Source organism: Haliotis asinina, chromosome 10 (assembly GCF_037392515.1).
Source record: "Haliotis asinina isolate JCU_RB_2024 chromosome 10, JCU_Hal_asi_v2, whole genome shotgun sequence".
NCBI classification, from domain to species: domain Eukaryota; kingdom Metazoa; phylum Mollusca; class Gastropoda; order Lepetellida; family Haliotidae; genus Haliotis; species Haliotis asinina.
This window is the reverse complement of record NC_090289.1, coordinates 47,565,343-47,588,422: the sequence shown is the minus strand read 5'-3', so window position 1 is coordinate 47,588,422 and position 23,080 is coordinate 47,565,343. Positions and strand designations below refer to the sequence as shown.

The 23,080-nt window shown below is 41.2% G+C and overlaps 2 protein-coding genes across 2 annotated transcripts; both read left to right on the top strand.

The window, feature by feature from the left end:
• Positions 1-2,696: 2,696 nt before the first annotated feature.
• LOC137298032 (mammalian ependymin-related protein 1-like) lies at positions 2,697-10,778 on the top strand. The gene is made up of 4 exons (XM_067830067.1): positions 2,697-2,886; positions 5,043-5,164; positions 5,938-6,143; positions 9,513-10,778. The coding sequence occupies exons 1-4, from the start codon at positions 2,794-2,796 to the stop codon at positions 9,716-9,718; spliced, it is 627 nt and encodes a 208-aa protein (XP_067686168.1). The 5' UTR covers positions 2,697-2,793; the 3' UTR covers positions 9,719-10,778.
• Positions 10,779-14,853: 4,075 nt separating this feature from the next.
• On the top strand, positions 14,854-21,950 carry LOC137298080 (mammalian ependymin-related protein 1-like). The gene is made up of 4 exons (XM_067830147.1): positions 14,854-15,039; positions 17,447-17,568; positions 18,699-18,904; positions 20,710-21,950. The coding sequence occupies exons 1-4, from the start codon at positions 14,947-14,949 to the stop codon at positions 20,913-20,915; spliced, it is 627 nt and encodes a 208-aa protein (XP_067686248.1). The 5' UTR covers positions 14,854-14,946; the 3' UTR covers positions 20,916-21,950.
• Positions 21,951-23,080: the final 1,130 nt, after the last annotated feature.

Genomic DNA, 23,080 nt, shown 5'->3' with positions numbered 1-23,080 from the left:
GTCAGAGTGTAAAATTGCAGTACGGTTCAGATGTCTGTGTAACTCTTTGCCTTCAACTTGTGATACTATTGTACGCTGATGATACCGTCCTGTTCAGCGATGATCCTTATGATCTTCAAAAATCTCTCAATGCATTTTATTGTGACTGCAATGAATGGAAGCTATCTGTCAATTTATCCAAAACTAAAGTCGTTGTTTTTGGTAGTGGTCCTGCAAAGTCATCTAAGTTCAAACTTTTACTATGATGAGGTGCCTCTTGAGGTAGTAGACTCCTATTGTTACCTTGGTATTTCCCTTCATCGTAATAGAAGATTTATTCAGGCAATTAAGGCACTTGCATCTGCGGGTACGAAGGCAATGTTTTCTCTTTTGAAAACATCACGCAATATAAACTTACCACTTGAATGCACCCTTTCAGCTTTCGATGTAATTATTGAACCGATTTTGTTATATGGATGTGAAGTTTGGGGGTTCGAAAACATCAACTTAATTGAAAGAATACATATAAAATTTGTGAAGCTTGCTGCAGGTCTTCGAAATTCAACTCCAGATTATATGATATACGCAGAATTTGGTCGATACCCGTTGTATATTAAGCTAAACAAAAGACTTTTAAGTTTTTGGTACAAAATGGTAACAAACACCCGCCAGGCTAAACTATCATACAACATATATTCTATTATGCTACAAGCTAGTTCTGAAATCAGTTTTTTCCCTGGATTGAGTTTGTAAGACAGACACTTAATGACTGTGGTTTATCCGAAATATTTGATAATCCATTTGTCTGTACAACTAAGTTTCTCTCCTTTAAGATTGAACAGGTCCTGAAAGACCAGTTTTTACAGAAATGGCATACCTCCATGATAAAGAGTTCAAAATCGTCTTTTTATCGTATTCTAAAAAATAATATAGAATTTGACAGATATCTCTTTCTGCCAAGACATATCTATTTCCCGATTTTAAGATTCAGAACGAGTAATCATCACCTCCCTATACAAATTGGTCGTTGGGTAAATGTTCCTAGGGAATATCGTCTGTGCTCTTTATGCAATTCTCATGCTGTGGGAGATGAATTTCATTATCTGTTCAAGTGCGATGCTTTATTACAGTCTAGACAAGAATATTTACCTTCGTACATGAATTTTGTATCCCTGTGGAAGGTGTCAAACTGTTCTCCTCTACAAAAACCCGCAATCTTAAAAATCTTGCTGTGTACATTAATGTAATATTTAAGTCTACAAAGATACCTTAACTTTTTGCTTTTCTTTCTTTATCTGCCATCTTGTCATATATATATTTATATAATTTATGTATTTATTTGAACTTGTATTCTCATGTACCGGCGTTGCTGGTGTTGAGTAATAAATTGAAATGAACTGAATCAAAGGCGAGGTCCGCATATTTATCACGCTTTCCCTGAATCGTGCTGTCAAAAGGGACAGAAACTTCAATGATGTAAATAAGTTCATTGGCATTAACACATAGGACAAGATCAGGTTTGTTGGCAGGAATTTTTCTGAGGCTGTATATTGGCCTATTCCAGAGAAGTTTAAAATTGTTATTTTCGAGGACGCCCTGGACATGCTCAAGGTCGTATGGATGGACCTCCGTGTCAAAGCCACAGGCATGGCGGAGACGATAGTTTTAAAGACAGCGAGCCATGCCATCATGTCTGAGCCAAGGAAGGGCATCCACTGACAAGGTGGTGAACAGTCTCTGTGAATTCATTGCATAGTCGAGTATAATCAAGCCATGATACTGTGGTAGAAAGCATAGAATCTCGGCATTAAATAATCCCAAGAAAAAATACATGGACATGATACTATCTCTGTTTTGTTTTATCGGCACTGTTCATGTAAAGGAAAGATTGAAATGCATACGATGAACATTGAACATTTCACTTAAATACTAAGTATCTTGAACTTTCAAGATACTATGTTGAATTTTAAAGGTACTAAGGTGAATGTTCAATATTCTTACTTGAATATTCAACAATTTTCAAGACGGGGTGTTGAATTTTCAAGATACTAAGTTGAATCTTTATGATACCGAGTTGAATATTCAAGATATCTACTTGAATATTCAACAAAGTTAAGCTGAAGTTTCAAGATGGGATGTTGAATTTTCAAGATGCTAAGTTGAATGTTCAAGACAATAAGTTTAACTTAAATTTTCAAGATACTAAGTTGATTGTTCAAGATAGGATGTTGAATGTTCAAAATACTATGTTGAATTTTGAAGATAGCAAGTTGATTTTTCAAGATACCAAGTTGAATTGTCAAGATACAAGATACCGAATAATAGCGAAACGTGGCCCTAATAGGCTTCCGTGCAAAATAGGCTGATGTCTCACAATCAGTTTTCTGGATCAGTTAAACTTTTACTTTTCAGTCATCAAGGTCCGTTCCTAATCTGCTAGTCATCATTAATCTCAAATTGTTTGAAGATGAAAGCGACGTGTCACAATCAACCCAGGTTTGATTCTTCTACTACTTCTCTATGGGTACTATGCGTGAAGCCCATTCCTGGTTTCCGCCGACGTGATATTGCTGGAATATTGCTAAAAGGCGGTGAAAAAAACTATAGTCACTCGCTCACTCACTCATCATGACCCCGGGGTTAAAACAAGAGGAGCGTATGACAATGAAAAATTGAGGCATGTCATACGATAACACATGCTAAACATGTGATATGCCAGATATTGACAGTCATGTGACCGGCGCTTGTTGACACGGGTATATAACGTTTGATGTCCTCAGTCCCCTCCTCTTCCTGTAGCACTGTAGAGTCGACATGTCGAAGATCTCGTTGGTCGTGTGTGTGTTGATGGCCGTTGGAGCCTTGGGGCAGCTCCCCACTCCATGTGTAACACCACCCCAGTTTACGGTCAGTACAGTATATGTACCCTCCACCACCCGTTTTTCCAATCTCGTGTTTAACGCTACCTCACCCCACGGTCATAACAGTGCCCTCCATCAACACCCTTTGTAACACCACCTCAGTTTCCGGTCAGCACAGTACCCTCATCTATCACCCGGTGTAACTCAACCCAAGATCGGAACAGATCCTTATACCTCACCTCCCAAAAGGACTGTAATTCGGACTTTTTTGCAAGCCGAGATTCTGATTTGCACAAACTGTAATTAGCTGGGTTTTGCTTTGCGAGAATCCCAGTGTCAGTTTGTTAACTGTCTTTAACAGTGCCACCAATCGTGTACCGTTATAGTTAATAAGTATGTTTTTGTATGACATCGCGTGTGTAGGGACCATCAAGGTCGTAAGTATAAAGCCAGGTGTGATAACGGTGCACTGGAGTAATATTGTACAAAGATAACGGCAGTTAGGTCATACTCCATTATTATATCCGACCCGTGGTATTCTCTTAGGCCGTACGCCATTGTAACCTCCTCAACATTGGTCTTCTGGAAAGCGATATGCCATTGTTATATCCCAACACTGGACTTCTCGAAGGTCACGACCTTTTGTTATTAACTGTACCATAGTCTTCTCGAAGGCCGTATTCCTATGTTACATCCGAACCACAAATGGTCTTATCGAAAGCCATACGCCATTGTTGTATATGAACGATGGTTTTCTCGAAGGCCGTATCCCATTGTTATATTCGAACCATGGTATTCCCGAACACCGCATCCCACTGTTATATCCGAACCATGGTATTCCCGAACACCGCATCCCACTGTTATATCCGAACCATGGTATTCCCGAACACCGCATCCCACTGTTATATCCGAACCATGGTTTTCCCGAACACCGCATCCCACTGTTATAGACGAACCATGGTATTCCCGAACACCGCATCCCACTGTTATATCCGAACCATGGTATTCCCGAACACCGCACCCCACTGTTATATCCGAACCATGGCATTCCCGAACACCGTACCCCGTTGTTATATCTGAAACTATAGTGTAGAGTGGTGTGGTGTTGTTGTACTGTACGGTAAGGCACGGTACGGTATGGTAACTGTCCACCTTTGACGACACTTTCAACCTTGACCTCTAGATCTCCTGGTGCACAAGGTCACATATACCCTTTGTACGTTTAAATGAAGACGTTACAACGTATTAAACTCGAGAATATGTTCCTAGCAACCACTGAGCAAACTGCGGGTATTACGAACCCTAAGGCACTATTTGTTCTAGTTCGTCATACACATTTCAACTGAATGTGGCCTGGGGAAGAATAAAAGTATCTTTTATACGTTCGTTGTAATCGAGTTCATCAGTAGTTGGCAGTATTTTTCCAATAGATGGCGCTTGTTGTTTGGAAAACGCATGAAGTCATTATGTGATCGCACTCTCTCAGTACGGGTTCTTAAAAAGTTCAAAGGTGTGTGTTAATGATCATGTCAACTTCTACTTGATTAGATTATGGTGGACTTCGGGCGTCCGATCCATTCAGTGTGAATGGTGGTATCAGCTGATTAAGTGTCCCTGTCGCTGATAATGTTTCACCGACACCCTTTTACTTTAATTGAAAATGACCGTTAAACTGGGATTATGCAAGCATCATCAAAAATAGCGATTATATTTTTCAACTTGAAGTAATCCTCAGTAAAGTTGTTTTACCATCTCGGGATTAAATGTTGCACTAACACCGAGTTGATTGCAAAATACTCTATGGTATTTTCTGTTTGAAACATCCGTACACACCCCGGTTAGAACTGATCTTCGACAAACCATGCTTGCCATGGAGGCAGCTAACAGGATTGGGTGGTCAAGCTCTCTGACTTGGTTGACACATGTCATCGCGTCCCAACGATCGATTCTCATGCTGTTGATCACTGGATTGCTCTCATCACATCCAACTGTTTACAGATCGCCGTCATATAGCTGGCAGATTGCTATGTGTGGCGTCAACCAAAGAAACAAACAAGCAATACTGGTCAAGTGTGTCTGAGACGACGAGGAACAAACATGATATCCGTTTCGTGTTGTTTTTTATGATTCTCGGTGAGCCTCCAATATGCTGACCCCTCATCCAGTCTACATTGTTTAATGTGTCATTTGTATTTCTTAAAGCTCCGGATGGTGGAGATCAACCACGTGGATGATTTGATTCGACGTTTCATCGTAGCATACGACGCCACCAACAGGAGGAAGGTTCTGTTCGAGGAAGAACGCGAGGTGATCCCCGGCCGACAGTGAGTTTTGATTACCCCCAACAGTCCCTTCCTGGTGAACACAAGGTCAAAGTCTGAACATCTTCAGTCTAACATGTGGTTAATTCTCGTTCCTGCCAACTCTCTCATGGCGAGGAATCTTGTTCCTCAAGTGTATATGAAATGAACTGAATAATATCTATAGGTATTGAACAGAGTTATTCTAGAAATATTACATCCGTTACTTCCACCGGTGAAGAATATATGATGAGTAATATTTTTACTGCGACAATACCCCCAAAATACCACCCAAAATAACGTATTTCGTGTTTGGAAGTTACTGACTTGTAGGACTGTTCTTCTATAAATTACAAGGGATGGGTTAAATGTCACACCACATTTTCTCTCAATAACACTAACTATCAGCCACCAACCACTACCATACAACACTACGTATTTAGATTACAATATTAAATTAAAAGTTTCGAATAAATTAATGCAACGTTGCATCAAATGTACTCTCGTGCTCTCTACCCCCAAGTGTTTTGAGCATCAGAGCAGTCTTGACGAATAGGATGTTTGTACGCACAATCCTTGCATTAAAAGGAAGCTAAAGTGGGCATATGCCCCCAATATATAAAATATAGGCCACAATTGACGACAAACTGTGACACTGTGCCTTCGTGACGTAGAAGACCCGGGTTTGATTCCCTACATGGGTGCAATGTGCGAAGCTCAATTCTGGTTTCGGCTACCATAATACAGGAATATTGCTGAAGCAGGCGTGAAACTAATTTCACCCACTCATTGTACAGATTGCACGAGTACTTGATCCTCAACAACGACAATGTGGAGTACGACTTCAACCTGAAGACCAAGGAATGCATCAAGTCCGTTCCCAGGACGTGGAGGGACTTTGGAATCCCCCCTAACGCTACCTTCGAGAACGAGTACTACATCGGGGGCCCAGGGGAGGAGGTGTTCGCCCAGGAATGGTCCGACAGGATCCCATTCAGACAAAGTAAGGATCCCTGTTATTATATTTCTATGGTGTGGGGATGGTGATTCATTCTTATACAGATTGGTTGTGTTCTGGTTACTGCTTGAAAAACACAAAAATATCATGGTAACACACTTTCCCCAAGATATCCGTCACTACCAGCGAAATATGCATTTGAAGGAAACACATGAGAAATTCTTTTCATTGGATGGAAATATGTTTGCTCCTCCAGAGGAGCATCTCAAGCACAACGTTATCGGTAAATATACTACCGACAAGAAATAAGGAAACTAATGAAATAATAGCGAATTTGAAACTGCTTTAAATATCCACTAAATCAATTTTAGGCGTCAAGTTCAATATCTGGTGTGTCCACCATGTTGGGCAACACATTCACGGCACCTTGATGGCATGCTGTTAATCAATTTCCGGATGGTTGCCCGTGGTATTGCCCGCCATTCCTCTTGGACAGCTGCACCAAGCTGGGCCAGGTTGGCGGGTCCTGGGTCCCTGGCGTACACCCTTCGACCAAGAACGTCCCAGAGAGGTTCAATTGGGGACAGGTCTGGGGACTTAGACGGCCAGTCCAATGTCTGGATACCTTCTTGTCGGAGATAAGCGGAGACAATTCGGGCCCGATGTGGTCTGGCATTTTCATCTTGGAATACAAAATGTCGGCCGATAACTCTAGCCAATGGAGCCACAACAGGACGTAATTTTTGGTCAACGTATCGCTGACCAGTCATGGCTCCGTTAATGATGACCAAATCTGATCGTCTGTCATGTGTAATCCCACCCCAAACCATGACACTACCACCTCCATATCGATCATGGTCAAGAATTGCTGCTCTGGCATATCACTCCCCGCTCCGACGCCAACAACGTTTTCTGCCATCTGTGAATCGTAGGCAAAACCTTGACTCATCAGAGAACATGGTGTAACGCCAGTGGCGCATAGCCCGTCCCTGATGCTGCCTAGCCCATGCCAATCTTTGGCGCTTATGGTGAGCTGAAAAGGTGACACCCTTAAAAGGCCGTCTTGCTTTCAGACGAGCTTGATAGAGTCGGTTTTTAACGGTTGAGTTTGAAATTCGTCTTCCAGTGAGTGTGCGGAATTCTCTATTGATGGCAGGGGCCGATTTAAACCTATCGCGTAGAGCAATTAACGTAATGAGACGATCCTGTCGTGGTGTCGTTGATTTTGGTCTACCACGCCCAGGTCTCGTTGCAACCCCACCCGTTTGACGGTACGTCTCCCACAGGCGTGAAATTACACTTTTTGATTTACCCATCTGCCGGGCAACTTCACATAATGATGTCCCCCCCCCCCCCCCCCTCTATCATCCCCACAATTCTCCATTTTGTTGCTTCACCGAGATACTGCCTCGGAGGCATTTCTGTCAGTAAGTGTCAATCTCTATTGCATTAGTGATTGCGACTTCTCCAGTACATTTACAGGAGTTACGCGAAATTCCATTGTCATTGGATGTTGCGTTTGGGAGATACGCCACGATATCGGACCCTGTCACAGTCAAAGTCATCTACATTCAATTTCTTGGTTCCCTTATTTTCTGTCGGTAGTATATAAGAGGACTTGCAAGTTTGCTACTATGTACAAATGATGGCTTCCGAATATTTTCATCTTTCAAGCCGGGGGCAGAGGAGATGACAAGCATTGCATAATATCTCTCACATTTAGAACAAATTAAGAAAGGAGTCCAACTCCAGCCTGGACAAACTGACCACATCCAAATTGCCTATAGTCTGTTTGCTGTGAAAACGTAGCGATGACTTTCACTTTAAACAAAGAAGTAAATCAAATTAAGTGAAATTAAGATCGCTTATCCTCATAAGTTTACCTTGCCAAATGTACTCTTAAATCTCGAAGATAATATAGATTCATATCGTTGTTATTTGTATTACAAGGGGGTAGACACAGTAGATAGAACAGTGAAACCAATGCACCAATGTGATGAGCGTTAACTTAGACCAACCATACTTGCTGTCTGTGTTTCATTACGTATAACCCGTAAAGGTCCCGGGGTAGAATAGGCCTTCAGCAACCCATGATTGCCATAAAAGATGACTATTCTTGTCGCAAGAGGCGACTAACGGGATCGGGTGGTCAGGCTCGCTGACTTGGTTGACACATGTCATCAGTTCCCAATTGCGCAGATCAATGCTCATGTTGTCAATCACTAGATTGTCTGGTCCAGACTCGATTATTTACAGACCGCCGCCATATAGCTGGAATATTGCTGAGAGCGGCGTAAAACTAAACTCCCTCCCTCACTCACTCATTACATGTGCATACCCCCTTCTAATACAAACCAATAATATCGATTTGAATCTATGAACGTTTGTTAACCCCCTTCTAATACAAACCAATAATATCGATTTGAATCTATGAACGTTTGTTAACCTACTTTTATCCTAAGTTGAATAAAATTCTGAGAGTTAAATTTCCAGCTGGAAAAGTACATTTATGAGAATTCATAATCTTAATTATGGTTTATTCGATTCACTGTTTTGTTTAAAGTGACATTTCACTGTAAACATACGATAAGGTTTTCTTCAGACAATACTTTTATTTATTTTGTGGACATATGTTTTACTTAATGTTTTACTTAATTGCTTACTTCATTCATTAATGACCTTGAACAAACCTCTGTCAACCTTGAGCTAAAGTAAGATCAATTTCTAGCGATCGATAAATGGACGCGCAGTTGATTTCTTGATCGTTTGGTCTAGATTTATTCACAGACCACCATGATACAGCAGGAATATTGTTCAATGCAGCGTTAAAAACAAACTACTCCCTGCTGTAGGATATCACACGTTGGTCAGAAAGAGTGAATTTAAATAATTCATGTAGAGTTTTGCTGGTTTTGCTGGTTTTGCTGGTTCATGTCACAAAACAACAGATCGAGTGTACCAGCAGTAATAGCCAAAACCAACAACAATTCGAATGAATGTGTAATAATTCATCCGTCCAACGGCTGCTCTTACATTGGTTGGGTAGACGTTGTGACAATCATATCCACATTTCTCAAATGTTTATCCTCAGTGCATTAGAATCTACCACCGTGGGTATAAATGTCATCAAATTGCATATTTCTTTGTTAGAGTGACTTGAAATAGCATGATACATTTACGCTAATAACATAGCTTATTCGTGGGCTGCAATGAGCTGTACAGAGTTCCGTCCTTTTGACCTATGCTGGGAACCAAATAAACGTTGTTTGCATTTTAAATACCCTTTAGTTTTTGCTAGGTCAGAATGATGTCCAGGATGCCACGACATTGTTCAAAGAGTCTATAAGTACATCATATAAACTCCCTGTACTCTGTTAGCCCTCTTTCCCAATTCATGGTAACCGCTTCTTTCAGGGGAATCATGGCTCGGATCCTTTTCACTCAACGGCTGCTACCCAATCCAATCTTTCATCATTGGACCGGAAGAAACTCCAAACGACACGATCTCCGTCCACTATTACGACATCGTTGACGGTATCCTCGACCCCAACGACTTCATCCCCCCTCCCGAGTGCCTGCAGGCTAAGTGGGGAGTCTCGACCATCCGTTCATACTGGTAGAGGGCGGCATTAGACACCAGGAGTTACCTCGTTTAGGTGTATTGGTTGCCGCCATTCTCCATTGTGTTGAGTGTATCAAATGGTCCAGATGCCGCTATATATTTTAGATGTTAATTATTCTAAATGTGTTTTCATATACATATATTTTGTGTCACATTTGTTTCCAATCTGAACGAGTGTACTGTAAGGTGTAAGTGTGAATTATTTCTGAGGACATCACTTGCTTCAGTAGTTATCTCCTTTAAAGAAGTCTTTTCAATTAAACTTTTATTAAAATGTCCCTATTTTACTGAAGACGTGATTTAGGGACTGTGATTTAAGGGAGATAATCGACATCCGCATGCTCATCTGTAATGGTGTTCGTCACATGAAACATCTCACGTGTGTCTTTCAGTGACAATTTTAATATTTATCTATTTCTGATTTCTAGTCGAAAGCATTTACGTAAAAGTGTGAAAACTATTACAAAACAGTCATCAAGGGCTAGAACTGTGATAGTATTACACCAGCTGAGATCCATTCTGGGCGGTTCACACGTTCTCCAACACATATAATGGTTCACCGCGAGCACTCGAGCCAACGCACACTCACGTTCACGTTCACGTGACTGTCATATGACAATCACGTGATTTAACTGGCAGGTACCTGTGCAATACTCATAACGTTGGTCATTGAGTTGGCAAGTATGTATTTGATTAATATTAATTTATTTGGTTCGCCGAGATATCTTCTTCAGCAATTACATGGAATTTTTATAAGATTCTGAGTAGTGTAGAAGGTATATATTTCAGATTTTAATGAGCTTTCACACATCCCAGTCACCATCTACTGTGATCACGATCCAAGGTCACCTGCAACCGATCGTATTTGTTTTTGACTGTTTGTCACTTATGACATTATGACATTACAATGCTGACGGTTGTTGATGCCCGGCAATGTATCCAGTCTGTGCACTTGCATTTAGTAAAACTCTTTCAACGAATGTGCATTTTAATGTTATTGTGATCATTACGCTTTCTATTTTCGCATCTGTCAAAAATAAACTATTTTCTGAAAACTGTGTCTGGTTCCATGAACATGTGCAATATGTCACAACCAAACACAAATAATATAAGTTTGAGACAAACATAACGTGGGTGGCGTTTATTTACTCATACGATAATGTGCAGGTTTGTAATGGTCAACAGGACAACACCATTGTTCAGTAGAAAAGATTAAGGCTCTCGAAGTTTAGATTATGTCCAGGAGGTCTTCAGCCTAATGGCTGGCTCTGATATACCCATCTAGTTTACACTGAATCGGCACACCCACCCCACACGTAGTGACAACTATCAGTTCAGGGCCCATCTGCACAAAGCAATCAGCGCTACGACTGTCTTCAGTCTATGTTGAAGAATGGGAGTTACAATCATTGTAGCGTTGGGATTGCTTTGAGCATGTCAGCCCTGATAAATGAAAAATATGAAGGTCATACAGGAAAGAAGCATACAACCAGATGTCATCGTGTTTAAGAATAAGATAAACATAAATGAAGATGTATTTGATGCAGGTGTTATATAGTTGTGATGTTTCCACGATATTTTGTAGACAAGTAACGTTTCACTAACGTGGAGTATTTTGATCAAGTATGAGAACACTGTGTATTTTTTCTCTTCAGCATTGTTGCCATGCTGTAAAGGTCAGTGAATGTGGCCTACCAAACGTGTATATGCTCCGTAATCCAGTCTTCATTCACGGCTGGCAATATACTCCGTCTGGATGGGCTCATGCTTCCTTAACCATTAGCGGAAAATACGCCGACTATTTCTACCTAATCGTAATGAAAGTAATAAATACTAATAGACTAACAGTACACATATACGAAATACTCCAACACAGGACGAATAATTGAAGTTCACCATAGAAGCCATTCTCGATAATCTCCACTGTATGTTTTCCGATAAATCTCCACAAGTATCCTGGATGCATCTACGGCTCGGCCCGAAATTTTGTTACCTCCCTTTAAATTTGCTGGTTCCGCCCTCTCACAGTAGCCAATCAGATATGCCGTTACAACAGAGTTTGCCAGCGTTAACAGAGGTGGCGGCTGCAGCCACGACTTAGCTAGAATGAAGGAAAAAGTCATACAGACAAATTGTCAGGTCTGAAACCTTACAAAAATATATGCAAGGAGTCCTGTCTGTTTCAAGTACCTCTGCAACAATTTTTTGCCAAGTTTAATCGATGGAATAAAAGAAGCGGAACAGAATCATAAAGGAAGCATTGTGATTGGTACGCTCAGCTTCCCAGTGTAGACATCTGATTCAATGAAATGTCAGCTAAATGAATACCCGACACCACCACCACCACCACCACCACCACCACTACTACTACTACTACTACTACTACTACTACTAGTACTACTACAAACAGCTACTACTAGTTGTACGACCCGTGAAGATCCGGATTGGAAACGATCTTCAGCAAATCAGGCTTGTCGTAAGAGGCGACTAACAGGAACTTGTGGTCAGATTCGTTGACTTAGTTGACACATAGCGTCGTATCCTAGATGCGTAGATCGATGCTCATAATGTTGGTCACGGGATTGTCTGGTGCAGACCCAGTTATTTCAGACCACTGGCATGTCACTGACATAATATTGAGTGCGGCGTTAAACACTATTAATATGAAACAAACAAACGAACAAACAAACAAACTACTAGTACAACAACTGCTACTTCTACTATAACTACAACTCATATTTACGGGACAACTGTAGCACATCGAATACCTTGCAGTCACATCTGACCTTTTACCACACTCCTTTATGTATTTTTGCAGCCTTGTATTAGATACATGTGTCGTCATCACGATTCACAGTGAATCAGGTGAGCTTCAACCTTGCACTTCAAATTAGAACATGAGGAAACCAAGATGTGATAGTTCAGAGTATCATGTTGTTACTTCACCGTTGAACCCTTGTAAGTTTGGGAAAATAAATATCCACACATGTATGAGCCAGTGAATGCGATTGTGGCAAACAATGTTTCCACATCTGTTATAGGTGCCCGACCATCACAAAGAGATCTGAAAACAGTCCTCGGCAGGTCGCGTAGGCGCAACCTTTGACCGACCAATAAAATGAATCATGTAGGAAGCCAACATTTGCCAAAGCAAGGAAAAACAACACTGTATGGATTAGCAACTACTCTATTCCAGTGACGTTTCGGTTTAAGTTTTAACACCGTCGTCAAGCAAGTGTGTCAAGTATCGCTGTAGAACTTTCGGATAAAAATAAAACAGAATACAATTTTTTTTAGATTTATATCTACACTTATGTGAAAATGTGGGACCGTCGTCATGTTTGGCTAAACGACCTAATTGCCATTTATGGCCCAATCTATTGTGACCCGTGAAGGACCAGGGTAGAATAGGCCTTCAGTACCCATGCTTGAAATGAAAGGCGAGTGTGCTATATATATCCTCTACAGAAACTGTCACGATATTCTATGTATCCATATGTATATAAAAGCACGTATATATACTTCAAAGATGTGATATATATATATATATTGCCTTGTTATGCGTGATGTATCTGAGAATTGAAATGGAATAAGGAAAGATGGTCTAGAGAGTATGTTACGTATGGAAACTGCATGATTACTGTGTTAACGCGTTCGGCTTTCACTTCCGGTATGTCGTAAGAAAAGCTCTGATTGGTCACATGAAACGTCTTTCTGACGTGACTAGTAACAGGGGGCCGTTCAATCTTCGGGTAGCAGTAGCGAACGCTTAGATCTGGTGTTAATGACATTGCAGGCACTTATGGTTGTTATCACTGGTTATCGAGGTTATCTCTACAACACTTAGACTTCTGATTACAAGTAGAACAAATACTGTACCACAATGTGGTGATCCGCGGACAGATCTTCACGTGATATGGCCTCTATACATACACGGAATCCGAAAACGTTATACACTCTAAGTCCGTTCCTAGTCTTCTAGTCATCATTAATCTCAAATTGCTTGAAGATGAAAGCAAACTGTCTCAATCGGCAGGTGAACATGTTAAAATGTCGAGGATGTTTTCTCCGTGCTTCAGTTTTGTAGAGGGTTACCCTGAGCTTGATAATGAAAAGGAAACGGTTCTGCGAGAACTTGGGTCATCTTAAATTTTATCAGCGGACGTTGGGGCGGTTGGGTGAACACGTGGACAAACCGGGCGTTCGTTACACCGACCGCATAGGAATGATTATAATATTAACGCAGTGATTGTTTTACCGTTACTCATGTTTGAAGCAGTGAGTGAATATTGCATAACGCTGCATCAGCAATGGGCCAGCTATTCGTGGCTATTTATAATCCACACGTGAGCGGTATATGCTGTACCCAGTTAGGGAATCGAATCGAACCCTCGGCGGGCCGGGCGAACTCCTCAACCACTAGGCTAACTAACCGTCCCGATAATCCTATGACTGCGAACAGGAAGACAAGTCTAATAACAAGGTAAAACACGAGGGTTGGTATAAATAAAATTGCAGACATCCAGCCTATGGCATATTCATAAACATTTAAAGGCATGACCAAATTAAAGTCAAACTCGTTTGTTGACACGGGAAATGTTCAAAGGTGCGCGTAAAGATCCTCGCTGTCGGGGTCAGTGAAACAGTGACCAAGTACCTAAACCGGTTTGATCACCTGTCCGTACAAGCACAGGTGTCTAGGGATGCATTCTGATCCAGAATTCCAAAGCTAGGTATGTTGGCAGAAAACGGTGTCGACAATGCGAGAGCAGAGACAGACGACATCTTACAGCTCTCACCCACCCACGACTTTAACGCTCCTTTATTTTTATTATTTATTTATTTATTTATTTATTTATGCAGAAAAATCATATAAATCGTAGTTATTTTAGGGTGGTGGGTATAAAAGCTATGCCTGGAACTCATTCACAAAGCAAAACCACACATAAACTTATATATATTGAGTTATATATGCATGAGAACAAAGTCCCTGAAGAGTGGTCAAATCTTTTGTTATTATGGCCCCAAGGGTTAAAACAAGGGGAGCTTATGACAATATAGAATGGATGCCTGTCATATGATACTCACACAGCAGCCTAAACACAAGGTGTCTGAACATGTGATATGCCAGATATTGACAGCCATGTGATCAGCGCGTGTTGACACGGGTATATAACGATTGATGTCCTCAGTCCCCTCCTCTCTGTGTAGCGCTGAAGAGACGATATGTCGAAGATCTCGCTGATCGCGTGTGTGTTGATGGCCGTTGGAGCCTTGGGGCAACTCCCATCTCCATGCATAACACCACCCCAGTTTACGGTCAGTACAACACCCTCCTCTATCCCCGAGTCACCCTACTCCAAGTGTACGGTCAGTGAAGCACCTTCATCTAGTACCCTGTGTAACTCCACCCAAGTTGACGGTCATAACAGATCCTCACCCACCGCAACCCTTCCCGAGTGCAAGGGCCCCCAAAGTTGTGATCAGTATTGATCCCCCCTCCCTCCCCGCCACCCCCATTCCAGTAATGAAAGTTAACAGAAGCATTAAGTTTGTGCATGTGTACCGTTATTGTTAAAGGTATTTTTGCATGACATCGAATGTGTAGGAACCATCAAGGGCGTAGGTATAAACAATCAGCTGTAAGCCAGGTGTGACCTAATAACGGTCCACTAGTGTAATATGATACCAGGATAACGGCATTTATTGTTTTTCTCGTAGGCCATTTCCCATTGTTATACATGTACCTGAACCAGATAGTCTCGAAGGCCCAACCCCACTGATATGTCTCAAAGTGCAGTGTAGTCACACCTCAGCCACGGTTTTCTCGAAGGCCATTGTTATATCTGCCTCCACAACTATAAATACTATATATCTTATTTGCGTATGTATACAGTCAGGTTGTTAGATGCTCCCATAATAGCGCGTGCTGAGGGATAACCCCACATCGTCGGTTATCTCGAGGTATGTCAGCTTGATGTGGAAATAAATCCACTTTCACCGCACTGGTGAAAACCACGACCACAGGTATAGAGCTGACTTCACTGAAAACATGGGAAGAATACGAACCAACGTCCCTTGCACCCAGGTGACGTAAGTCGGCACAGTAAACCGTCCAACTTTTGATGACAGGTTCTACGTTGCCCTCGGCTGCTACACAAGGTCCAAAATACCCCTTTGTGCATTAAAAGTATTGAAATCAAGTACATGCTCCTGGCACCTTGTTAACGACGGATAACGAACTTAAAGGCACTATTCTATATCGTTATTTCGAAAACATTTCACAGCAAGAGTAACCGGGGGTATGTTCCCATTTCGCCTACAGTCATAAAACAGCAATTTATGGTCTGGTGACAGTTTTTTCATGTTTGACTTTACTCCTTTCAGATATAAATGGTATCTCCCTTTCTTTTTCCTTCAATTTGATTATCGGGACAATTGGTTTTTGACAAACTCCAGTTATTATGGTGTACTTTTAATCTGCAAAATGTTGAAATGGTAATGTTTTGGGTAAATAAAGATCAACATAGTGTGGGCACTCTGGAAAACATTTGTAGGGTATGTGACCGCTTAGCATGTAAACTATGGACTGTGTGATGACACAGTTTCCACGAGTCAAAACTGACATAAAGACCCTCAGTAATAGGAGGCACCTCGACTGTTTATCATCTTTGCTTTTTCTTTAAGTCCCACTGGTACGTTGTTCCGGTCCTTGACATTCGTGCGTTGTTGTTCAATAGCGTAGTTTACAGTATATTATTATCCCCGCTATATAGTTCTTGTCATTCGGAAAACTCATGCAGTAAGTAAGTGATAACAATATCTCAATACAGGTGCTAAGAAAGTTCAAAGGTGTGTGTTTCTGATCACTTCTTCTACAAGATTAGATTATGGTGGACTTCGGCGTCCCGTCCACGCATTGTGAATGGCCATATCAGTGGGCAAAGTGCCCATGTCGCTGATAAGGGTCTAAGTGACACCTTTCTCCTGGTTTCGAAACAGCATTAAACAGAGGAATTCGAAAATGACAACAGGTCAGGGCATAACAAGTACAGCATGTAAATGCACACTGGGAATACTAAAATATATCTGGAAATGATATTTTTAACTTACAGTAATTCTTTAGTAAACTCATTATAAACATAATGTTTTGCCTTTTCATGATTATAGTTTTTCACTCTATCAAAATGCTACCTCAGAATCATATTGCTGAATACACTGACAAAAACTTGACAACTGTGGTTGGGCCAAGGGTATTTCATTTATTTAGCAAACGTGTACTATAAGCAAAACTGTCAACATCAAAATATGTATAAACAGTGAGAGAAAGAAATGTGTAGCGAGTCAAAACTGCGCTATGAGAATATTTAGAAGTGGATTATTTGACCTCTCATCCATGTTATCTTCTGTTGAATAGTATTTTGGGGAATGAGGAACATATCCGCGTCATGTCTTCTTACATTTTACGAGTGACTCCGAAAGAGCTGAAGTCTTTCTGTGCGTGTAATGTGTCTCTGGTTTTATATACGCATGATTGTTTTAAAGTTTCGGGGCGATCGGGTAGCCTAGTGGTTTAAGGGTTCTCTCGTTTCGACGGACCCAGGTTTGATTCCGCACATGGGTATGATGTGTGATCATACAGCAGCAGTGACAACTGCTGTCAACAGCAGTGATATAGCCGGAATATCGCTAGAGTAAAACTAAACTCACTCACTCAATCTTACAGTTCCGAGGGATGGAGATCAACCACGTGGATGACGTCATCCGTCGCTTCATCATCGGCTACGATGCCACTAACAGGAGGAAGGTGATGTTCGAGGAGGAACGCGAGATCATCCCAGGCCGACAGTGAGTTATGATTACCCCTGACAGTCCGTCCCCATGATGTCCCAATTCTCGGTCTTAACCAATAAAGATCTGCGTTAGAATTGATCTCCAGTAACCCAGGTTTGTCGTAAGAGGCGACTAACTGAATTGGGTGGACAGACTCACAGACATATTTGTTGACACGTCATCTTATCCCATTTGCGTAGAACGATGTTCATGGTGTTGATCACTGGCACGTCTGGTCCAGACTCGATTGTATACAGAAGACCGCTGTCATATAACTGGAAGATTGCTGAGTGCGGCGTAAAACAACAAACCAACCTAAACAAAGTTGTCTCGACCCATGTTCACACTCTCTCTCCAGTCCGACTCTCCGTGTTACTTATATACTCTTCAAAAAGATAGGGGAACCTGAACTTTCAATTTGGATAGGAAGTGTTAACGCTGGCAAACGTTTCAAGTACAGACATCTCAAAGCACCACCATTTCCCTCTGTTACCACCCCTTAACACAATACGTGATATGCACGTGCACAAAGCAGTAGCCACACACACGTGCATGGGGTCCTATACTTGATACTCAAGAGCGTCGAGAAATCACTTAGAACATTAATTTTAACACTCATCTTGCATCACTCATTTGTTAGTGTTTGTTTCCAGTTGTTTGTTTTAAAATGAAAATCGTACACGTGCAAATTACACGACGTACACCAATCATCTTTCAAACGCGACTTCATTCCAAATAGCTATGGTTGTAAAGACATTCAAAATAGCTACAGAAGTGCAATCTGAAATCATTCAATATTTATTTATCATATCAACATTGATTGACTCCGATAAATCTCCGAAATACTTTTAATCGCAAATAAAAAACCCCATGAAGTTCCCCTACTTTTTAAAAAAAGTATATGTATGTTCATTACATTTCTACAGATTATGGGGCGGTGGGGTAGCCTAGTGGTTAAAGCGATAGCTCGTCACTTGGAAAATGCGGATTTGATTCCCAAGTGGCGGTGGGTTATTCTGAAGCGTTGAGGGTTAGACACGGGTTCGTTCCCCCACATGGGTGCAAAGTGTGAAGCCCATGGCGGGTGATGTTACTGGAATATTTCTAATAGCGGTGTAAGACTAATCTACTCATTCACTCTACAGACTGCACGAATACTTGGTCCTCAACAACGACAATGTGGCGTACGACTTCAACCTGAAGACCAAGGAATGCATCAAGTCCGTTCCCAGGACGTGGAGGGACTTTGGAATCCCCCCTAACGCTACCTTCGAGAACGAGTACTACATCGGGGGCCCAGGGGAGGAGGTGTTCGCCCAGGAATGGTCCGACAGGATCCCATTCAGACAAAGTAAGGGTCCCTGTTATTATATTTCTAGTGTGTGGGGACGTTGATTCATTCTTATACAGACTAGTTGTGTTTTGGTTACTGCTTGAAAAACACAAAAATTTCATGGTAACACACTTTCCCCAAGATATCCGTCATTACCAGCGAAATATGCATTTGAAGGAAACACATGACATGATTTTGTCGATGGGATGAAATTTGTTTGCTCCTCCAGAGGAGCATATTAAACACAACGTTGTCGGTAAGTATAAGAGGACTTGTAAGTTTGATACAATGTACAAATGATGGCTTCCGAATATTTCCATCTTTTAAGCGGGAGGTAGAGGAGATGACAAGTACTGCATAATATCCTAGTCTGCCTCCTACACATTGAAACAAAAGAGTCCAACTCCAGCCTGGAAAGATATGGCCAAATCCAAACTGCCAGTCTGTTTGCTGTGAAAACGCACCGATGAATTTTCATGCATTTTATTGTACATGTAATCTGAATTTTCTTTTTCTGTATGAGATCATCTTGGTTATTTGAAACAAATGTTGTACAACCAAACTAGGCTATTCGGTAATTGTGCCGTCATAATGCCAAACTTTCTCTTTCCATCTCGATATTTCTTGTGAACTTTACAACTCAGTTCAAGCAGTATTTGACCAAAAAATGTCAATCAAACAAAACATAGGGGTTTTGGATTGGGACTGGTATTATTTTTCAACTGAATATTGATAATTGTCTATATTCATCTAAAACGTAATCGTTATCTCCCTTTCGTTTTGTTTATATTTCTGTTTTTGTTTCTTCTGTTGCATATATCATCGTGGTTGAAACTGTTTCCGTCCTTTGTCAGTGTAATAAATAGTGAGTGAGTGAGTGAGTTTTACGCCGCAGTCAGCAATATTCCAGCTATATGGCGGCTGTCTGTAAATAATCGAGTCTGGAAGTGTAATAAATAGGTCACAAATGCTGAATATGGAAAATATCCCAACTCAATATTTTTAAACGTTGTGATTTATTCACTAGCTTTCGCATTTTCCGTATTCAACATTCACTCTTTTTTGTAATCTCTATACATGTACATGTATATCCCAGTTTTACCTTCAGACCTTGAGACCAAATTAACAAAGGAGTCCATCTCATTTTGTAATCTCTATACATGTACATGTATATCCCAGTTTTACCTTCAGACCTTGAGACCAAATTAACAAAGGAGTCCATCTCAGGTCCTGATATGTTTACAGACTGCCACCGCATGGCTCGTGTATTGCTACTTGCGGCGCTAAACAACAAACAAACTACTTCCCGCAGTAGGATGTTACATATTGATCATGAAGCGTGACATTAGATTTAAATAGTTTTTAGTTTTAGTTTTACTGGTTCATGTCACAGAGAATAATTTCACCAGTTATGTCCCTTAATTGTGGAGATCAGCTGGTTCCAGATTTCACAAAAGATCATCTTCGGTATATTTGAATCTACCACCTCGGGTGTAAATGCTGTTATTTAACAAACTGCAAATTGCAGTATTGCTAAAACGACTTGAAATGGCTTAAATTTCCGTAGAATGATGTGCCTCATTCGAGTGCTGCAATTTGCTGTACAGAGTTGCGTCCCTTAGACCAGTATGGGGAACAGATGATCGTTTCTTATCTACCCTGATTGTGTTCCCTTCTTTGTCAGAGTGTTGTTCGCGTGGAGCATCTAGCCGCGAAACAACTGAGACATTTTACACAGCCTATTAACACATATAATTCACATGCTATATTCTGTTAAATGCCCTTTCCAATTCTTTAATCACCATGGAAACTGTTTCTTTCAGGGGAAACATGGCTCGGATCTTTCACACTAAACGGCTGCTACCCCATCCATTCTCTCATCATCGGACCAGAGGAGACTCCAAACGACACCGTCACCATGCACTTCTACGACATCGTTGACGGCATCCCCGACCCCAACGACTTCATCCCCCCTCCCGAGTGCCTGCAGGCTAAGTGGGGAGTCTCGACCATGCCCTCATACTGGTAGAAGGCGCCACTAGACACCAGGAGTTACCTTCCTTAGGTGTATTGGTTGCCGTCATTCTCCGTTGTATTGAGTGTACCAAATGGTCCTGAGACCGGTTTATATCTTAGATGATAATTATTCGTTTCATATACACGTTTTCATATACATATTATTTTGTGCCACACATGTTTGCCATCTGGACGAGTGTGCTATGAGTTGTATGTTGGTGTGAATTATTTTTTTATGCCATCACTTACTTTAGTAGTTATCTCCCTTTAAGTAATCCATTTAATGATACTTTCTTTCTAAAATGTCCCTATTTTACTGAAGAAGTGATTTAGGGACTATGATTCAAGGGGAGATAATCGACATCAGCATGCTCATCTGTAATGGTGTTCGTCACATGAAACATCTCACGTGTGTCTTTCAGTGACAATTTTAATATTTATCTATTTCTGATTTCTAGTCGAAAGCATTTACGTAAAAGTGTGAAAACTATTACAAAACAGTCATCAAGGGCTAGAACTGTGATAGTATTACACCAGCTGAGATCCATTCTGGGTGGTTCACACGTTCGCCAACGCATATAATGGTTCACCGCGAGCACTCGAGCAAACGCACATTCACATTCACGTTCACGTGACTGTCATATGACAATCACGTGATTTAACTGGCAGGTACCTGTGCAATACTCGTAACGTTGGTCATTGAGGTGACAAGCTAGTATTTGATTAATATTGATCATCTTGTCACTCAAGATACCTCCTACAGCAATTAGACTGAAGTTTTAAAATATCTAAATAGTGTACAACGTATATATTTCGTATTATAATTAGCTATCACACACTCCGCTTCCGAGTCGCCACCCACCACGACTATGTCACGAATGGCAGCCAATGCTGACGGTTGTTTAACCCCGCTAATGTAGCCAGCCTGTGCACCACGCGAACTGCATTTAGTGAAATCTTTCAACGAATGTGCATTTTAATGTTATTGTGACAATAACACTTTTTATTTTCGCCTCTCTCAGAAATAAAACTGTTTTCTGATATCTGCTTTTATTTTCATGAACTTGTTCGATATGCCACAAAGAAACACAACTGAAACATAACGTGGATGGCGTTTAGCATTATTAGGCGATTTACGGGTGTAAATCAGGCTGTCTGACCACAGGCAAACTGTAGCGCAAATTGGGTTGCGCAGCAGAAAGAACCTGACCAGTTTTCATGGATGTGAGCGAAACGAGCAAAGATTGGCAACGTAGTTCCTCGCTTCGGAAAAATATTTTTCATGTAAAAATATAATAACGGAACCATCAAATGTATACGCCCGTTTCTCCACTGAGTTGTGCTCTCAAATTTCCACCACCAAGATTAGTGAGTGAGTGAGTGAGTTTAGTTTTACGCCGCTTTTAGCAATTATTCCAGCAATATCACGGCGGGGGACACCAGAAAATGGGCTTCACACATTGTACCCATGTGGGGAATCGAACGTGGGTCTTCGGCGTGACGAGCGAACGCTTTAACCACAGGGTACCCCACCGCCCCACCGCCAAGATTTAAAATTACTCACGTGAATTATATTTTATTCAACATTTTAAGGGCAACGTGTGGTACATCAGATCGTTCTTCGCCAATAACGACGACATATAACAAAAATAGGCCCCAACAGGCTCGTGGTAAAACTAGGCAATATCGTATTTCTTTTTAATTTCTGCTTATGCTTGGTCCTTCTCTTCGTGAGAACGATCTGAATACCACGGGTGGTGCATAAAATACTGAATAAAATATAAGTCACGTAAAATTTCATTAAATATAGATTGATGCTCATGCTGTTGATCACTGGTCGATTATTTACAGACCGTCAACTGACAGTTAGGATATTAATGATTGTAGCTTCATACAACACACAAACTAAACACCAACAAGCATGTGTGGGATTCAAACTATATTGTTTCAACCTACCATGCAAACATGTAACGGGTGGATGGGTAGTCTAGTGATTAAAGTGTACCTAGCCCTTAACCCCGGGTTCCCAGATGGGTACGTTGTTTCGCCGTAGTTTATCTGAACACCACCCAGTATATCAACTCCGAGCAGAGAGGTTTCGAGTTTCGACTTTCAGCAACCCATGATTGTCTTCAGAGTCGACTAACGGATTCAGTTGGTCACACTCGATGACTTGGT

Coding starts and splice junctions, on each gene's coding strand:
- LOC137298080 (XM_067830147.1), top strand. CDS start 14,947: ATGTCGAAGATCTCGCTGATCGCGTGTGTGTTGATGGCCGTTGGAGCC. Junction 15,040..17,446: donor TAACACCACCCCAGTTTACG/GTCAGTACAACA, acceptor TCAATCTTACAG/TTCCGAGGGATGGAGATCAA. Junction 17,569..18,698: donor GAGATCATCCCAGGCCGACA/GTGAGTTATGAT, acceptor TTCACTCTACAG/ACTGCACGAATACTTGGTCC.
- LOC137298032 (XM_067830067.1), top strand. CDS start 2,794: ATGTCGAAGATCTCGTTGGTCGTGTGTGTGTTGATGGCCGTTGGAGCC. Junction 2,887..5,042: donor TAACACCACCCCAGTTTACG/GTCAGTACAGTA, acceptor TATTTCTTAAAG/CTCCGGATGGTGGAGATCAA. Junction 6,144..9,512: donor CAGGATCCCATTCAGACAAA/GTAAGGATCCCT, acceptor CGCTTCTTTCAG/GGGAATCATGGCTCGGATCC.